The 18999-nt window shown below is 41.2% G+C and overlaps 1 protein-coding gene across 1 annotated transcript in view; it reads right to left on the reverse strand.

The window, feature by feature from the left end:
• LOC143289113 (retinoblastoma-associated protein-like) overlaps positions 1 to 18999 on the reverse strand; it is a 70197-nt gene that overhangs the window by 15340 nt on the left and 35858 nt on the right. The window contains exons 11-21 of the mRNA XM_076597975.1: positions 18667 to 18776; positions 17033 to 17098; positions 16307 to 16394; positions 15497 to 15667; positions 14807 to 14921; positions 12587 to 12738; positions 11562 to 11612; positions 9743 to 9867; positions 7492 to 7622; positions 2486 to 2550; positions 1620 to 1697 (exon numbers count right to left, since the gene is read on the reverse strand). Of these exons, the coding sequence (XP_076454090.1) occupies positions 1620 to 1697; positions 2486 to 2550; positions 7492 to 7622; positions 9743 to 9867; positions 11562 to 11612; positions 12587 to 12738; positions 14807 to 14921; positions 15497 to 15667; positions 16307 to 16394; positions 17033 to 17098; positions 18667 to 18776 (1152 nt within the window). The remainder of the gene's footprint in view (positions 1 to 1619; positions 1698 to 2485; positions 2551 to 7491; positions 7623 to 9742; positions 9868 to 11561; positions 11613 to 12586; positions 12739 to 14806; positions 14922 to 15496; positions 15668 to 16306; positions 16395 to 17032; positions 17099 to 18666; positions 18777 to 18999) is intronic.

Consider the following 18999-nt stretch of genomic DNA (forward strand, 5'->3'; position numbering starts at 1 on the left):
GTACACATCAAGACCTGAAACACATCACACAATGTTCTGTCTGCATCATCTTACACACTCCATACACAGTACAAATCAAGATCAGCATGACACTATTAGTATACATAATGCCCTTTTCTTCCCCTGTATGTCACTCTCCACATCTATCTCTCCACTGTCTTGTTTCTATCTTCTACCTCTCTCACTCTGCACTCTCTCTCTTCACTCTCTCACCATCTCTCTCCACTGTGTATCTTTTTTGTAATCCAACATGATCTCGCCTGTCTCATACATTACTCTTCGGCTTACACTGTTTCAAAACTGTCTCCTCTACATGTATTTGTATTCCTTTTTATCACAACAGATTTCCCTGTGTGACATTCGGGCTGCTCTCCCCAGGGACAGCGCGTCGCTACACTACAATGCCACCCATTTTTTTGTATTTTTTCCTGCGTGCAGTTTTATTTGTTTTTCCTATCGAAGTGGATTTTTCTACAGAATTTTGCCAGGAACAACCCTTTTCAGGTTCTTTTACGTGCGCTAAGTGCATGCTGCACACGGGACCTCGGTTTATCGTCTCATCCGAATGACTAGCGTCCAGACCATCACTCAAAGTCTAATGGAAGGGGAGAAAATATCGGCAGCTGAGCCGTGATTCGAACCAGTGCCCTCAGATTCTCTCGCTTCCTAGGCGGATGCATTACCTCTAGGCCATCACTCCACTTGTGTCTCTCTCTCTCATTTACCCCCTTTGCACTCGACAAATCACGACAAATGTCCTGTTGTATTGTTTTCATCCAAGGTCACAACAAATCTCCTATACTAGTGTTTCTTTTGATCCCAGATCACAACACATGTTGTGTATTATTGTTTAGATCAAAGACTGCAATAAACGCGCCATTTTACTGTTCTGGTCCAATGTAAACCCAATCATGCAGTTTGATTTTATTTTTGTCTCTTTGCACTTGACAAGGATATGTAACAGACACTTCTAGTACCAAAAAAAAAAAAAAAAAAAAAAACCCAAAGAAAAAAAACACTGAAAACTAATGACACCATTCACATAAGCAAAAGTACAGACATTTTGATATACATACAAAACCCAGAACAAACTCCATACATCAAAAACAATAGCCAGTGTGAACAGAGCCATAACAATAATGGGAGTGAAGGCTTAGCGATTACGCACCTTACAAGTGAGTGTCCACAGATTGAACCCCCATGCACAAAGCAGGACTTATACTCCCTCTTCCTCTAGAGGACAAAGGTGATGATCCGGGTGCTAGTCTTTTGGATGTGAAACTAAAACAAGGCCCCACATGCACCATGCACTTAGCGCGTGTAAAAGAAACAATAGCAACGGAAGGGTTGACCCTGGCAAAACTCTGTAGAAAAAAACACATTGTAACAGTGACAAAAATCCCTTTAGACAGAAAACCAAATACACTTGTAGACTGAGCAGCACTACACTAAGGAGACCTTTCCCTGGGGAAAGCAGCCCAGTTGTGACAAAAAGTAATTCAATTAAAAAAATACAAAAGAAACAACAACAATACAACACAACAGATCTGTCCCTTGTCACAGACAAAAGTGCACTCCCGTATCTCTAAAAACACCACCATAATGACAGTCTCACCAACCTGGTCTAAATGACGGTTTTTCAGGATGTCAGTCTTGTTGTTGAGACAGTTCTCAAAACATGTCCATATCTTCTGCAACTGTGGACAAGCAGGAAAACCATATACAACCAGTTGAAAATGGCCTCTGGGTGTGAAGAAACAGTTATTTGTCTGGCCTTTGGATGTTATAAAACATAGTTGTCTGTCTCCTCCCACACCCTACATCCCACGACTCACTCCTGTGTGTGTATGTGCGTGCATGTGTGTGTGTGTGTGTGTTTTCATCTCTCTAGTCTATTGAAGTCTTCACGTAGTTAGTGCATGCTTGTGGGTGTGTTTACTGTGTGTGTGTATATGCATGTTGTGTGTGTGTGAGCATGTATACATGTGTACAGGGCATATTTAGTGCACTTTTGGTCTGTCTCTTCATATCTACAATTTACTGTCTTGGAGAACATAGATTATTCATTACATTGTCCTCATGTGCTCCAGTATGCTAGTGTCCACTGTTGTAAATCTGTTGTTTCATGTGAGGTTCTAAACCCATTGTATGGAAAATCTGCACCAAATAATTATAACATATCATTGTCATTACAACACCTATTGTGGGTTACACTGACCTATTTACACTGTGATCATCAGAAACATCAACTATCAAGCTTTCTGAAATATTTTTCCACACTAATTTCCCTATGTGCCACTGACAAAGACATTAACAATGCAGGATAATAAACAAATTTCTATGCAAAATATTCGGAATTAACAATATCAAATGGTGTTCCATGCAACTCTGTGTGTGTGTGTGTTTGTGTGTCTGTCTGTGTTTGTGTCTGTGTGTGTATGTGTCTGTGAATGCAAATGTGTGCAACTTAAGGTCTACAACTTACCAAGTCTCTGTTGACTTGTAACAAAGTGCACAACCTTTGCAGTCGGTGGTATGCCAGCCTGCCCACTGAAAATGATCCAGTAGTTTGCACATCCATCCACTCTATGTTTGAAAATGATTCAGTAATTACTTGGTATATTCACCCACACTGTTTCAAAACACCAGTCTCACACACACACAAATAACATCCATTTGCGAATATCTTTCCTCCACTTCTTCACCCAAAACTCCATGTGGAATAAACGTGTGCACACACTCAGTCACACACGCGAACATACGCATACACACTGAGTGACTCCCATGTAGCAGGGGTGTGTGAATGAGACATACAGTGCATTATACAACATACACCAGTGCAAACAAAAACCCAGACAAGTATAAGCATGCGTCCAACATTAAAGGGTTTTTATGGGTTGTTTTTCTTCTTCTATCACTAGAAAACACACAGATAAAAAGGTGAATGAATGTGGGTTCTTTTCTAATGGTAGATTTTTTCCCCCAGCCAATGAGAAAGCCATCTGTAGAGCATTAAAAAAAAATAAATAAAAAAAAAAATAAATAAATAAATAATTTTTTTTTTAAAAAGAAAAAAAAAAGGGGGGTGGGGTGGGGAGGAGGGGCTGAGGGGGGGGGCGGGGGGAGAAAAGAAAATGATAATGGTGTGCTCCATGGACTTGCATGCAACTGAAGCCACCAAAAAAAATAAATAAATAAATAAGTAAATAAAATAAAAATTCTGTGCAGAATCACTCAGGTGCAGGAGTGAAGAACTGTTCAGACTCCTCTTGCTCTGCTGGTTGTGTACCAAAGCCTGACTGGTTTAAATAGTATCTTATTTGAAAATGTTGCTAAGCAAGTCCCATCTTGTGCCTGGTTCTCTGCAAGTATCTGTGATCACAAAGACAGATGAAGGGACTATTTATTTTTTAATTATATTATTATTATTTAGTTATTTATTTAGTTGGGTTTTTTTTTTTTTTTTTTTTTGTATGCTTATAGTTGATTTCATCAAGTTTTTACGCCTTATGCATATATTAGTAGTAGTAGTAGTTCTTTGTTCTTTTTTCTTTTTTTCTCAAAGCCTGACTAAGCACGTTGGGTTACGCTGCTGGTCAGGCATCTGCTTGGCAGATGTGGTGTAGCATATATGGATTTGTCTGAACGCAATGACGCCTCCTTGAGCTACTGAAACTGAAACTGAAGCCATGTGCACTGAAGCCCATGGGTAGAACATTCAGTACTGGAAAATACTATCATTCATTAACCAGTAAATGGTGCAAAACAAAAAGAAAAAAAATGTACTGAATTCAACTATCATCAAATACTCCATAAACAGCTTGATTCCAATGTATGAGAATGACATCAAGAAAAAAAACCCCAACTTACTGGAGATATTATTTCAGATATCGAAAATCAACAATATATGTGAATGAGGAATCATGACAAAAAATATTATTTGAGACATTATTTCAGATATAAAAAAACATCTTTCTTTTTTCCACACCCCCAAACACTTATCTTCTCTCCACACATGAAATGAAATGATACTGCTAACATCCAGACCGGCAAGAAGCCACGAAACTGCGTTGTGACAGGGATCTGACATTCTGGCCTTCACTCGCAGATTTTTAAAAAGATGCCAAACCCCAAACAGAAGTTACAGGTGCAACATCTGTACTGACCCCTTCATTGCCCCAGGACAGAACTTTCTCTCCCCTTACCGTGTACAAAAAAGTGCCCCAAGACGGAAACTTCTGTCCCCTTACCGTGTACGAAAAAGTGCCCCAAGACGGAAACTTCTGTCCCCTTCCCGTGTACGAAAAAGTGCCCCAAGACGGAAACTTCTGTCCCCTTCCCGTGTACGAAAAAGTGCCCCAAGACGGAAACGTCTGTCCCCTTCCCGTGTACGAAAAAGTGCCCCAGGTCAGAAATTTCTGTCCCCTTCCCGTGTACAAAAAAGTGCCCCAAGACGGAAACATCTGTCCCCTTCCAGTGTGTCTGAAAAAGTGCCCCAGGTCGGAAATTTCCATCCCCTTCTGGTGTGCAAAAAAGTGCCCCAGGACAGAAATTTCTGTCCCCTTCCAGTGGTTGTAAAAGTACCCCAAGAGGGAATTTTCCATCCCCACCCAGTGTGTGTTTAAAAAGTGCCCCAGGATAGAAATTTCCGCCTCTGTCCGGTAAGCAAAAAAGTGCCCCAGGACAGAAATTTCCGTCCCCTTCCAGTGTGCAAAAAGGTGCCCCCAAGACAATTTCCATCCTCTTCTGGTGTGCAAAAAAGTGCCCAGGACTGAACTTTCTGTCCCCTTCCCGTGTACAAAAAAGTGCCCCAAGACGGAAACTTCTGTCCCCTTCCAGTGTGTCTGAAAAAGTGCCCCAGGTCGGAAATTTCCATCCCCTTCTGGTGTGCAAAAAAGTGCCCCAGGACAGAAATTTCTGTCCCCTTCCAGTGGTTGTAAAAGTACCCAAAGACGGAATTTTCCATCCCCACCCAGTGTGTGTGAAAAAGTGCCCCAGGACAGAAATTTCTGTCCCCTTCCAGTGGTTGTAAAAGTGCCCCAAGACAGAATGCTCCATCCCCACCCAGTGTGTGTTTAAAAAGTGCCCCAGGATAGAAATTTCCGCCCCTGTCCGGTAAGCAAAAAAGTGCCCCTGGACAGAAATTTCCGTCCCCTTCCAGAGTGCAAAAAGGTGCCCCCAAGACAATTTCCATCCTCTTCTGGTGTGCAAAAAAGTGCCCAGGACTGAACTTTCTGTCCCCTTCCCGTGTACAAAAAAGTGCCCCAAGACGGAAACGTCTGTCCCCTTCCAGTGTGTCTGAAAAAGTGCCCCAGGTCGGAAATTTCCATCCCCTTCTGGTGTGCAAAAAAGTGCCCCAGGACAGAAATTTCTGTCCCCTTCCAGTGGTTGTAAAAGTACCCCAAGACAGAATTTTCCATCTCCACCCAGTGTGTGTTTAAAAAGTGCCCCAGGACAGAAATTTCCGTCCCCTTCCAGTGTGCAAAAAGGTGCCCCCAAGGCAATTTCCATCCTCTTCTGGTGTGCAAAAAAGTGCCCAGGACTGAACTTTCTGTCCCCTTCCCGTGTACAAAAAAGTGCCCCAAGACGGAAACTTCTGTCCCCTTCCAGTGTGTCTGAAAAAGTGCCCCAGATCGGAAATTTCCATCCCCTTCTGGTGTGCAAAAAAGTGCCCCAGGACAGAAATTTCTGTCCCCTTCCAGTGGTTGTAAAAGTGCCCCAAGACGGAATTTTCCATCTCCACCCAGTGTGTGTTTAAAAAGTGCCCCAGGATAGAAATTTCCGCCCCTGTCTGGTAAGCAAAAAAGTGCCCCTGGACAGAAATTTCCGTCCCCTTCCAGTGTGCGAAGAAGTGCCCCCAAGGCAATTTCCATCCTCTTCTGGTGTGCAAAAAAGTGCCCAGGACTGAACTTTCTGTCCCCTTCCCGTGTACAAAAAAGTGCCCCAAGACGGAAACATCTGTCCCCTTCCAGTGTGTCTGAAAAAGTGCCCCAGGTCGGAAATTTCCATCCCCTTCTGGTGTGCAAAAAAGTGCCCCAGGACAGAAATTTCTGTCCCCTTCCAGTGGTTGTAAAAGTACCCCAAGAGGGAATTTTCCATCCCCACCCAGTGTGTGTGAAAAAGTGCCCCAGAACAGAAATTTCTGTCCCCTTCCAGTGGTTGTAGAAGTGCCCCAAGACGGAATTCTCCATCCCCACCCAGTGTGTGTTTAAAAAGTGCCTCAGGATAGAAATTTTCGCCCCTGTCCGGTAACAAAAAAAAGTGCGCCAGGACAGAATTTCCGTCCCCTTCCAGTGTGCAAAGCAGTGCCCCCAAGACAATTTCCATCCTCTTCTGGTGTGCAAAAAAGTGCCCAGGACAGAAATTTCTGTCCCCTTCCAGTTTGTGTGAAAAAGTGCCCAGGACAGAAATTTCTGTCCCCTTCCAGTGGGTGTGAAAAAGTGCCCCAACATGGAAATTTCTGTCTCTTTCTGGTGTGTGTGAAAAAGTGTCCCACGTCAGAAATTTCCGTCCCCTCTGGTGTGCAAAAAAGTGTCCCAGGATGGAAATTTCTGTCCATGTCATTGTAGGAATTTTCCTATTGCAAAATCATTAAATTCATGTTAAAGTCATATTTGAATATTAAGTTTATTTTTCTTTCATAAAAAGTATTGGTTACACATACTTTATCATAGCTGTTTGCATGCTATGATTTTTCCCCCAAATTTATACTGTCCTTGACCAAAACTTCCCTTAGTAAATAGCCGTCAATGAATATAAAATGTGCTAGGCACTGAGAGGGCAAAACAAAAGAGACAAGGCGTTCAGTTCAAGACTAACATGTTGTACCCAATTAAATATCCACAGGAATTATGGTATAAAAAAAAAATCACAAGACATCATCTCTTGGGAACCCACAAACCTTTCCTATTACTAGAGCATGCCTCTGATTAAAAAAGAAAAAAAAAGTTCGTTAGAAAAAAAAAAAAAAAAGAAACAAGAGAGGCAAGGCCTTCAAGACTCACTTGTGATAAATTAAGTCCCCTAGCATTAATTACAGAGTAATTTCCCTTTTTTACTACCTGCACCAAAACGTTTGCAAAATAAAAAAAAATTCCATGCTTAGCAAAAGAAGTTCCTGTTTGAACAAAAAATGATAATAATGACTGCTCTTGTTGTTGTGTCAGAATAAGAGGTCAAAGTGCCAAGTTTAGAGAATACACAAAATATAACAGTAAATGCAGTTTGCATATAATTAGGCTTCTTTTTTTTCTTTTTTTGTGCCCATCCCAGAGGTGCAATATTGTTTTAAACAAGATGACAGGAAAGAACTGAATTTTTCCTATTTTTATGCCAAATTTGGTGTCAACTGACAAAGTATTTGCAGAGAAAATGTCAATGTTAAAGTTTACCACAGACACACAGACACAGACAACCGAACACCGGGTTAAAACATAGACTCACTTTGTTTACACAAGTGAGTCAAAAAGCCGAAAAAAACCCTTCACTCACCTTTAATAAAAAATGACGTCAAAGACTGAGATCTGCGAGGCACAGAAATCCCTTTGGCGGGAGAGGAGGCAGGCGACTGGTTTGGCGTGGTCACATATCCCGCATGACGTGGAGGGACTGGAGACAGGAACCTAGCAAAATAATGGAACACACCCTGAGTTCAGCTTAACATCCCATCATCACACACCCTTGAAAACAGAATATGGCTGCCTAAATCATGGGGTAAACACCGTCATACATGCAAGGGCCTGCCCACACACAGAATGACCACAGAAGGTGCACCATAAACACAGCAGAGCAAGTTCTTATACTGAATCCCTGTACCTGTAAAGTGAAAACTTACTTGACTGTAACATCTGAGAAGTTCTTTCATTCCTTCATTAATGTAAAGATTTTCTGCCAATGCCAGCGACAGTATGGCAAAATGACCAGAGTGACAGGGATAGAAGTATATAAAAAAACAAAATCCACAAATATAATCCACAGCTGGTCAGCTTTCGTCTCCACACAATTTGTAATAGTGGTTGCAGCATCTGCACAACACTAATACTGCGACAGTGATACATCAACAGTGGACACATCTGCACGTCACAAACACTACGACAGTGATACATCAACAGTGGACACATCTGCACATCACAAACACTACGACAGTGATAATCAACAGTGGACACATCTGCACGTCACAAACACTACGACAGTGATACATCAACAGAGGACACATCTGCGTATCCTAAAAACTGTGAAAATGATACATATATAGTGGACACAACTCAAATCTGCACATCATAAACACTATGACAGTGATACATCAACAGCAACAGCAGACACATCTGCACTTCACGAACACCACCACAGTGATACATTTACAGTGGACACATCTGTATGTCATAAACACTACAACAGTGATACATATGTAGTGGACATACCTGCACATCATAAACACTATGACAATGATACATCAACAGTGGACACATCTGTATGTCATAAACACCACTACAGTGATACATCTGTGTAGACACACCTGCACATCATAAACACTACAACAGTGATACATTTACAGTGGACACCCTTGCACATCTGCACGTCATAAACACTGACAGTGATATATCAACAGAGGATCCAATTCACATCTGCACGTCATAAACACTATGACAGTGATATATCAACAGAGGATCCAATTCACATCTGCATGTCATAAACACTATGACAGTGATATATCAACAGAGGATCCAATTCACATCTGCATGTCATAAACACTATAACAGTGATATATCAACAGAGGATCCAATTCACATCTGCATGTCATAAACACTATAACAGTGATATATCAACAGAGGATCCAATTCACTTCTGCACGTCATTAACACTATGACAGTGATACATGAACAGTGGACACATCTGCATGTCATAAACACTACGACAGTAATACGCAAAAGTAGACCCAACTCACCTGCACGTCATTAACATCAGAACAGTGATACATCTATAGTGGGTACATCTGCATATCATACACACTACAACAGTGATACATTAACAGTGGATACATCTGCATGTCATAAACACCACGACAACAATGATATATCTGTAGTGGACACATCTGCGCATCATAAGCACTTCAACAGTGATACAACTACAGTGAAAACATGCACATCTGCACATCAGGATAACTATGACAGTGATACATCAACAGCAGAAACATCTGCATGTCATAAACACTACAACAGTGATACATTAACAGTGGACACATCTGCATGTCATAAACACTACGATAGTGATACATCAAAGCAGACCAAACTCACATCTGCACGTCATAAACACCATGACAGTCATATATCTATAGTGGATACATCTGAAAGTCATAAACACTATGACAGTGACACATTAACAGTAGATATATCTGCATGTCATAAACACTACGACAGCAGTGATATATCTGTAGTGGACACATCTGCGCATCGTAAGCACTTCAACAGTGATACAACTACAGTGGAAACATGCACATCAGGATCACTATGACAGTGATACATCAACAGCAGAAACATCTGTATGTCATAAACACTACAACAGTGATACGTTAACAGTGGACACATCTGCATGTCATAAACACTACAATAGTAATACATCAAAGCATACCCAACTCACATCAGCACATCATAAACACTACAACAGAGATTCATCAAAGCAGTCCCAACTCACATCAGCACATCATAAACACTACGACAGTGATACATCAACAGATTCAACTCACATCTGCGCGGCGGATGGGCAGACAGGGGTGGTGTTCCCAGCGGAGAAAGGATCTGTTGGGGAGTTCCTGGGTGGGGTGCTCTGTCCTCGGTCACATACCCTGATCATCTCGAACACTGAAGACCCCTGTACCAACATTGTCAGCCACAGTCAAGGCCAGACACAGTAGTACAAAAACGTATGAAATTAACTTGACGTTTATGGCTTTCTGTGACATGGTATGCAAAGATACTGGACTAAACATGTCTAAAAAGGTCATTTTGTGCAATTTGTCGTGATGGTTTCCATGGAAACGAATCCAAAATGGCCGACAAACAAAAAAATTAAAAGTTTAAAACTTCGGTACCTTTATAGATATGTTATTTCTGTTTGTTTTATTTGATTTATTTGTATCTATAATAAAGATGAATACATAAAGAAAGAAAGTACGAAGTTTGAACATGCTTTCTTTTAAAGTTTTTGAGCATTAGCATTTTAAAAAATGGTATTACGAAGACAAAACACAAAACTGAGAAAACAGGAAAAAAAAAAAAAAGAGATGTGCTTGTACTCACAAGAAATCACACATGTTGAAGCTGTTTGAAGTTTTATTTAAGTGAGTATAGTACCCAGGTGAAACGGACTATAAAGATTAGATGTTGAAGAAGCAAATTATGCGAAAAACGAAAATCACACAAAAATCATGATTTTGGTCAAAATTTCACTACCGTGTCTGGCCTTTATAAAGAGTTTCTTGATGTTATATTGATACTTTTGTGACTATCCTCGGACAGCGACTAAAAGCTCTAAACATTTTACAAACCAACCGCCATTAATGAAAAGAGTGTCTTTATGTTATATTGATACTTTTGTGACTGCCCTCGGACAGCGACTAAAAGCTCGAAACATTTTACAAACCAACTGCAGTTAATAAAAGGAGTGTCTTGATGTTATATTGATACTTTTGTGACTATCCTCGGACAGCAATGAAAAGCTCTACATGTTTTACAAACGTGGGAGTCGCTTGCACAACAGGCTGCCTGCCAGCGAAGAGCTTAACCGACAGCTGCCTTTGGGCACTCATCATTTGTTTTTTTATCATTCAGTTCAACATTTGTTTCCTGTATCATTCATTCAGATTTCAGTCACAAACACTCCTCCACACGCACTCACACAGAAATGTAACATTTTATGAGTGTGACCATTTTATTTAGTAACCCCACCATGTAGGCAGCCATACTCTGTTGTTGGGTGTGTGCATGCTGGGTATGTTCTTGTTTCCGTGACCCACCTAACACTGACATGGATTACAGGATTTTTAACATGCACATTTGAACTTCTGCATGTGTACACATACCAACTTGCTATCAAAGTACTGGAAGACCAAACTGGAGACAGCAAGACGGAGTGTAACAGTCAGTGCCCTGAATGTCGAACAAATTCAGTATGATAACTAGAATTGTGCAATCAAGAACCATCTACCTGAAGATCTAGTCATCAGCCCCATCCACATGCAATATTCTGTTCAAACGTGTGTGTGTGTGTGTGACTTTGTATGTGTGTGTGCGCATGCGTATGTGCATGTGTGTGCACACGCGTGTTTGCGTGCCTCTGTGTGTGTGTGAGAGTGCATGCAGTGCGTGCATGTGCGAGCATGCACAAGTTTTTATAATGATATGCACTTGTGTGTATCCTAAATTCTACTGTATCTGTGTTTGTGTATGATTTTCGATTTATGTTCGTACCTAGTTATGTACCCCCCCCCCCCCCACCTCCCCCTACCCCATTCCTTGTAACCCCGGTACACTGGGTAATAAAGACAGATTCTATTCTATACTTACCTCTCTCCAGGCAATGGACTCCAGGATTTTGTACTCGATGTTCTGAAGGTGCTGAAATACAAGCAGACAGAGCGAGTCACAGCAGTATTCTCAGCCTGCCAAATGTTTGTGCACAGAAGAAAATCAGCAACTGTTCTAAACATGAAATAAAATCAAGACTTTCACCGAGCAGAACTGACGATGATGATCTCAGCTGCTAGCTTTTGCTCTCTTCTTGAAGACTTTTTTTTTCAAATAAAGCAGGTCTTCATGAAAATGTCTCAAAACACTGATATCTAGCAAGTGAACTGACCGATGAACCTATCTCCAGACTGTTTTCATGATCAACTTTCTTTGTGAAAATGTCAACACCTGAAGGAAACCTGGTCAACGCACCTATCTCCTGTTTTCAAGAGAAGGCCTCTCTGGGGAAAATAAACTGAGACACGAACTGAAAGCTAGTAACAGCAATTAACATAAACAATTTTGCCCCTTTTTTTTTTCTTTCTTTTTTTTTTTTTTTTTAAAGACAATCGAAAAACAATGTTCAAAGTCATCATTTCTTGTGTAATAACCATTTGACTATCATTTAGACTGAGAACAAGAGTGTACCATATTAAAACCTGCTCAAAATGATACTTCCAAAACACCTAAACCTGTACCTCCAAACCAATACAATATGTTTTATACATAAAATGGACATATGTGAACAGAGGAAAATCAATGAATCAGACATTCATCAAAGTGAACAGCTTGCAAAAATGATATACAAAAGTGATTCCTCCTTTGCAAAGCCTCTGTTCACATTCCCTGAAGACTTCATACAAACACATCTGTATTCGCATTTGTATTTGTATTTCTTTTTATCACAACAGATTTCTCTATGTGAAATTCAGGCTGCTCTCCCCAGGGAGAGCGCGTCGCTACACTTCAGCACAACCCTTTTTTTTTTGTATTTTTTCCTGCACGCAGTTCCATTTGTTTTTCCTATCGAAGTGGATTTTTCTACAGAAATTACAAAACAAGGGATAGAAACTGCTGCCTACCTTCACCACATCTGCAGGCAGCTTGGGTTCCACTCGGATAAAACTCTCCAGCACCTTCAGGAAGTCATAGGCCTGTATGTCCATCGTCTCCAATATCCATGGGAAGGAGAAGGCGGAGTCTTCGCTGTCACTTCCATTCACTGCATAGCTTCCTGATGAAAGACAGAAAGAGGAGTGGTAACAGGGGTTTTACGTTACAGTGAGGATATGAAGACGTCGTGCCAGTCTGGAGGAGAGGAGGACAAGGCAGAAAAACAGAAGACAACAAAAACCCATAACAGACCAGACATTCCCCTGCAACCGCTGTGGAAGAATCTGCCGTTCTCCAGTTAGACTCATCAGCCATCAGCGTGCTTGTGCTCGAAAAGGACTGAACTGTTGGGACCTTCACATCTGTCTTCAATCCCAAAGTCATCACCAACAACATAAATCCAACAATACAGTGGAGTGATGGCCTTGAGGTAACGCGTCCGCCAAGGAAGCGACAGAATCTGAGCACGCCGGTTCGAATCACAGCTCAGCCACCGATATTTTTTCCACCTCCACAAGACCTTGAGTGGTGGTCTGGACGCTAGTCATTCAGATGAGACGATAAACTGAAGTCCCATGTGCAGCATGCACTTAGCCATGTAAAAGAACCCACGGCAACAAAAGGAAAATTTTCTTTTTCCGGCAGGAATGTCAGACCCCTGCCTGGAGTCTGCACTAGTGGGTCATGGTTAATATGTGTAATTAAAAGGGTTGTTCCTGGCAAAATTCTGTAGAAAAATCCACTTTGATAGAAAAAACAAATAAAACTGCATGCAGGAAAAATTTTTAAAAAGGGTGGCACTGCAAGTGTAGCGACGCGCTCTCCCTGGGGAGAGCAGCCTGCATTTCACACAGAGAAATGTGTTGTGATAGAAAGAGAAATACAATACAATAAAATCAGATCTTGCTTACAGCTCAGTCAACCACACCCATCGATCATGGCAAAGCGGTTAGCATTTAATGGACTGATGACCATGAATCCCCATGAAAAGTTTGAACCCACTGAACCCTGGGGAGTTTACAGCCTCGTTAGGCTTCCACACCACACTGGCGTGTAAAAAACAGAAAATATACTGTTTTCTTTCCAGATCACAAGTGGGCACATCCAGAAATTCTGGAGAATTTAGTTCCCTTTCTTTGCTGTTTACGCAAATGTGTGAACATGGTAACTGTTTTAATGAGACTGATTTTGATACCAGAGCAGTGCAATCACATGTGGGCACATCCAGAAATACTGCAGAATTTAATTCCTTCTCTTTGCGGTTTACGCAAATGTGTATACATGAAAGTAAGTTTTCTTCCTAAATTACATTTAAGTAACATACTTACCTTGACCCACTAGTTCAGACTCCGGCAGGGGTCTGATTCCTGTCCTGTGCAAACTACTACCCGCCTATGTGGAGAAAACGAAAGTAGCTGCGGCCCATAACCTCCTGAAGTAGGTTACCTCCCCTGTGCATCCCTGACTAGCGCCCTCTTTTTCCGGCAGCCATCTTGACTCCTGCTCCTGTGCTCTGCATACGGCTAAGTTTTTTTCGTATTTTCTGTCCGTCTATCGATTCTTTAGCGCTCTCGTTTTGTGTCTGATGATGAATCACAACAGGTCACAAAACTACCTGGCCCGATTGGGCGATCGAGCTCATGTTAAGGCGCGATCACAATCGACCGGCGGACACAGTGAATACTTGAGACTGATTTTGATGCCAGAGCAGTGCTTGGGCGCAATGATTAATGTACCACAATGGTTAATGTACCATTCTGGGTTCTGCTGCGGCAACTTCCAGCCAGAGTTCAATGCACTAGCCGTTCACACAGGAAGACAAGAGACTACAGATGACTGCCATATGTTACATTCATGCATCTGTCAATGTGTGATTCTAATTTCCTGGCACCTCATGCGTCTGAATCTCAAGGACCTCACTGATGCCAGAATACATTCAATTGTACAATACTTATGCGTTCTATTCAATTGTACAATACTTAAGCATATTATACTATAGTTTTGTGTTATGTTGTATTGTATTTCAGAGTATTATCTGTATGGTTTTACTTTGTATTGTACTGTATTGTATTGTATAACAGAATTTGTCTAGAGACAACTAACTTGCTGCTGTGTCATGAAAGGAAGTACGCCAAGTGCACACACACACACACACACACACTCTCTCTCTCTCTCACACACACACTTACTTGTGAGTCCATAGGCAACAAGCACCACCTCCAAACAGCACGCAATGAGGGACGTGTGAAAGTCATCTTTGTTTAAGAGTGTGTCCAACACGCTCACCGACAGTCGCTTGCTTTCCTTTGAAAGAAAATAACACGTTGATACAATTTCCTTCCAGCACAGAACGTCACTTACTACACTGTCTGAACACAAACCTAAATAGCTCTGTGTTATCTGGACAAAAAAAAACCTTACTGTCAAAACATAGCACATCACTTTCTCTCTGGCAAAAGATCAGTCTTAAGGTTCTCCTGGTTTTTCTTACACAAAACAAATGCACACAACAAACGCATGTGAGACAAAAACAATGACCTTCCCAACTCTCTCTTAAAATTAAGAACATGTGACTTCTAATACATAAAATGGAAATAATAATTTCTTATTCACCTCTGCAAAACTAAAAATACAAGACACAAGACAACACAGCTGACAAACACAAATGAAAACGAATCAAAAATGTGAAAAATGCTTCCTTCATCCCCTTTTACCTTTCAAAAGTTTATTTTAGCAAAGCACATGCTTACACATGCACACCAGAACAAACAGAAATGGAAAAACAAATGAGTGTATCTTCTAATTCATGCTAATGTCGACTTTCAATTAAAAAAAAAAAAAAAAGAATTCTAAAATAATTTGGAAAGTATATGACTCACAGTATTCAACAGGAGCTCCAACATGCGATAATACAACTTCACTCCCAACGTAAATCTTGGTTCTGCCACAGACTGGAAAGGGGAGCTGACTCTCACAAAACGGGATACAAATAACTCTCGCATTCTTCGCACTCTTTCAGCAATTGCAGGCCCAGGGTTATTCGTACAGATCTGAAAAATAGAGAAAAAAAAAAAGGATATCAGTTTATTACACGCAGTTCACCTTAAACCTGGAAGTCAGCAACCATCGCCTGGCTTCCCTACTACACTGATGACGGGCGCAATAGCCGACCTGTTAAAGAATCGGACTTTCAATCTGACGGTCCCAGGTTCCAATCTCAGTAACAGCGCCTGGTGGGTAAAGGGTGGAGATTTTTTCAATCTCCCAGGTCAACATATATGCACACCTGCTTGTGCCTCAACCCCATTTGTGATACACAAGCAGAAGATCAAATACGCACGTTAAAGATCCTGTGATACATGTCAGCATTCATTGGGTTATGGAAACAAGAAAATACCCAGTGTGCACACCCCCGAAAACGGAGTATGGCTGCCTACATGGCGGTGTAAAAATGGTCATGAACGTGAAAGCCCACTCCTGTAAATACGAGTGAACATGGAAGTTGCAGCCCCCGAACGACAAGAAGAAGATGTGGAAAAATGCAGAATATATACCTAAAAAAACAACAAAAAAAACCCTCTCATATCTTATTCATGTCACATGTATTGTTAAATCTTCTGAAAAACTCTATATCAAAGCACATTATCATCACCATCTATTTGCGGAGAACACACACATGGTGAACGCACCTGGAAGTAGTCCTGAAGTTTTGAGGACGGCTCGTCAGCAGATGAAGCAAGAGTGCTCTTCAGCTGCTGAATGGAGTTCAAAGTGGCTCTGAAACACAGATCTATACAGTCACCATAATCATCCAGAAAACGGAGTATGGCTGCCTACATGGCTGGGTAAAAACGGTCATACACATAAAAGCCCACTTGCGTGCATGTGAGTGAACATGAAAGTTGCAGCCCACGATGAAGAATCATCCAGAACATACTCCTGCCCACACTTATTCTGTCTGTACGTGTGTGTGGGAGGGGGGGTGAGGGAGCATGGGTGTGAAGGTGGGTGACGGGGTAGGTGGGTGGATACGGAGTAGGGGGTGCCAGAGTAAATACTGTATATTTTGTTTCCGTTTCTGGTCAGTCGATGTCCCTTTCAACCCCAAAACAGAAGACTTATTTCTAAATGCAGGGGTTAAAAACAGCCACAGAATTTTTTTTAACTACTCGTTTGAACCTGCAGCTCATAAATAATGAAGAAATATCAAAGAGTTTAAAGTATTATTTTATAATCTGCAGTCACTTCCCTGAATACCCACCCAAATCCATCCCACTGACAAGGAATAAAATTAAAAACTCACTCAGCTGATAACAAACGAACCACACACACCAAAAAAAAAAAAAAAAAAATGTATTTATACACACACACACACATATACATATATATATAAAACAGTACCACAGCACACTGACCTGACAGGGGTCATGGGCGTCTGCACAGACTGTTGCTGGTTATGAAGAGGTGTGCTACTGCTTCCGCTGCAAGAAAAAATGCAGAAAAGTTTCCCTTATTATTTCACCAAAAATCACTTTTGACAATTTAACTCACTGTAATGTATGTACGCATGCGCAACAAAAAAAACCCTTCAAAAGCCACACTCCAGTCCTGTGCAAAATACCAGTACAACAGGACAGACAAACCTATTTTGCATCAGCATGGACACTTCACACGTCTACAGATCATGCAGCATAGACATATATATGCATCTCAGAGCTTTCTGAATAAGATGAACAACATTCAATACCAGAAAAAGGACAAGAATGTGAATAACTATTTTGAACATCTATACCATACAATATTCAAAAACCTCTGATAATGCCAATTCTCTTCAATTCAAAACTACTCTATCCCTCCAACTTCAGCAGTTACACGCAAAAAACGCCACAAACCTGTTCAAAATAGAATCAAAACCATATAACATATCAAAACAACAACGCCAGTAGTCATTTCCAAATAAGTCTTTCCAAGCTTGAAAAAAAATACAACGATAAACTGAACAGCCACTCAAAGCCCTAAGTACATAAACTGACTGGCTGCATGTGGTTTCACTTCATGGGAAACTTGAAATACTGACAAGAAAACTGCATCAACAGGAAGTAAAAGGCTTTCAAGATTCACACGTGATATCTTCTACAAAAAGCACAGGATTTACAGAGGACAAAAAAAGAAGAAAAAAGTGAGGGTGGGGGGATGGGGTTGGGTGGACACCTGCATGGGACACACATATTGAGTGGCGTCAAACTGTGGTCTTTAACTTTGTTTCAAAGAATTCATGACCTGGCCATGACCAATTACTGCATGAAGTCCAATGAAGAGCGATGTTAAAGTTTTGCAGAAACAGTCAGAGATGATGATCTATACTGAGATCTCACATTCACAGAACAGTTCAGTCCATAACTCAGCCATTTTCTCGTTACTAGGCGCATCTTCTAATTACTTCCAGGGAGGTAACGCTATTTCATCAAGAACTGGAAGTACTTGTTCAATGTGTTTAAGTAACAATCAATTATTAGAAGTAACACCACTAGATCAGCACAGCACAGCACAGATGACACAACAGTACTTTAGAAAAAAAAAAAAAAAAAAAAAACACAGTCCAACCACACCCAAAAGCTGAGGACAGTTTTGCACCTGACAAATCATGCCCTTTATCATATTAATGTGATTGATACACTGCTGTACTGGATATGACCATTAACAAACCATGCCCTTTATTATATTAATGTGGTTGATACACTGCTGTACTGGATATGACCATTAAAAGTCTTCACACACGATCATCGAGATATTAAACTCATATCCACGGTGTTAGGGCTCAGAATTGGAAAGCAGGGCCCAATCCTCCCCTTCCACCATTTTAACCTTCCTCAACCAAGTTAGGTACCCATTCACACCTGGGTGCAGCGGGAAAAATCGTAGTGCCCTTCGCAAGGATACAACACAAGCCTAAACGGGGGATCGAACCATGACCACTGGATCATATGCCCAACGCCTTGCAGATTCTGCCACAGTGACACTGTCACTTCAGTGACACCAGTGAAAGCACCTGTGTCCACTGGAGGGGAAGAAGAGGGGGTCTTTGGACAGGAACAGCAGTTCGTTGAGGTCCCCTTCACTCACATGCTGCTTCCGATAGCTCTCCTCCAAACTGTCCAACTGCACACATTTATAGTCACGGAAATATTGTATTATTGTATTATATCATTACACCTCCACACTAACTGCACACAACATATTTAACTCTTTAACCACCAAGTTTCTATGTGAAAAACACTCCCCAGCACCAAATATTTTACTCTACGCTCTCAGCTTCATAACTAGGTTCATATCAAAATGGTGTAATGGACCCACCCGTTCACTTCAAACATGGTCAGGGGTA

Source organism: Babylonia areolata, chromosome 13 (genome assembly GCF_041734735.1).
Source record: "Babylonia areolata isolate BAREFJ2019XMU chromosome 13, ASM4173473v1, whole genome shotgun sequence".
Classification (NCBI taxonomy): Eukaryota; Metazoa; Mollusca; class Gastropoda; order Neogastropoda; family Buccinidae; genus Babylonia; species Babylonia areolata.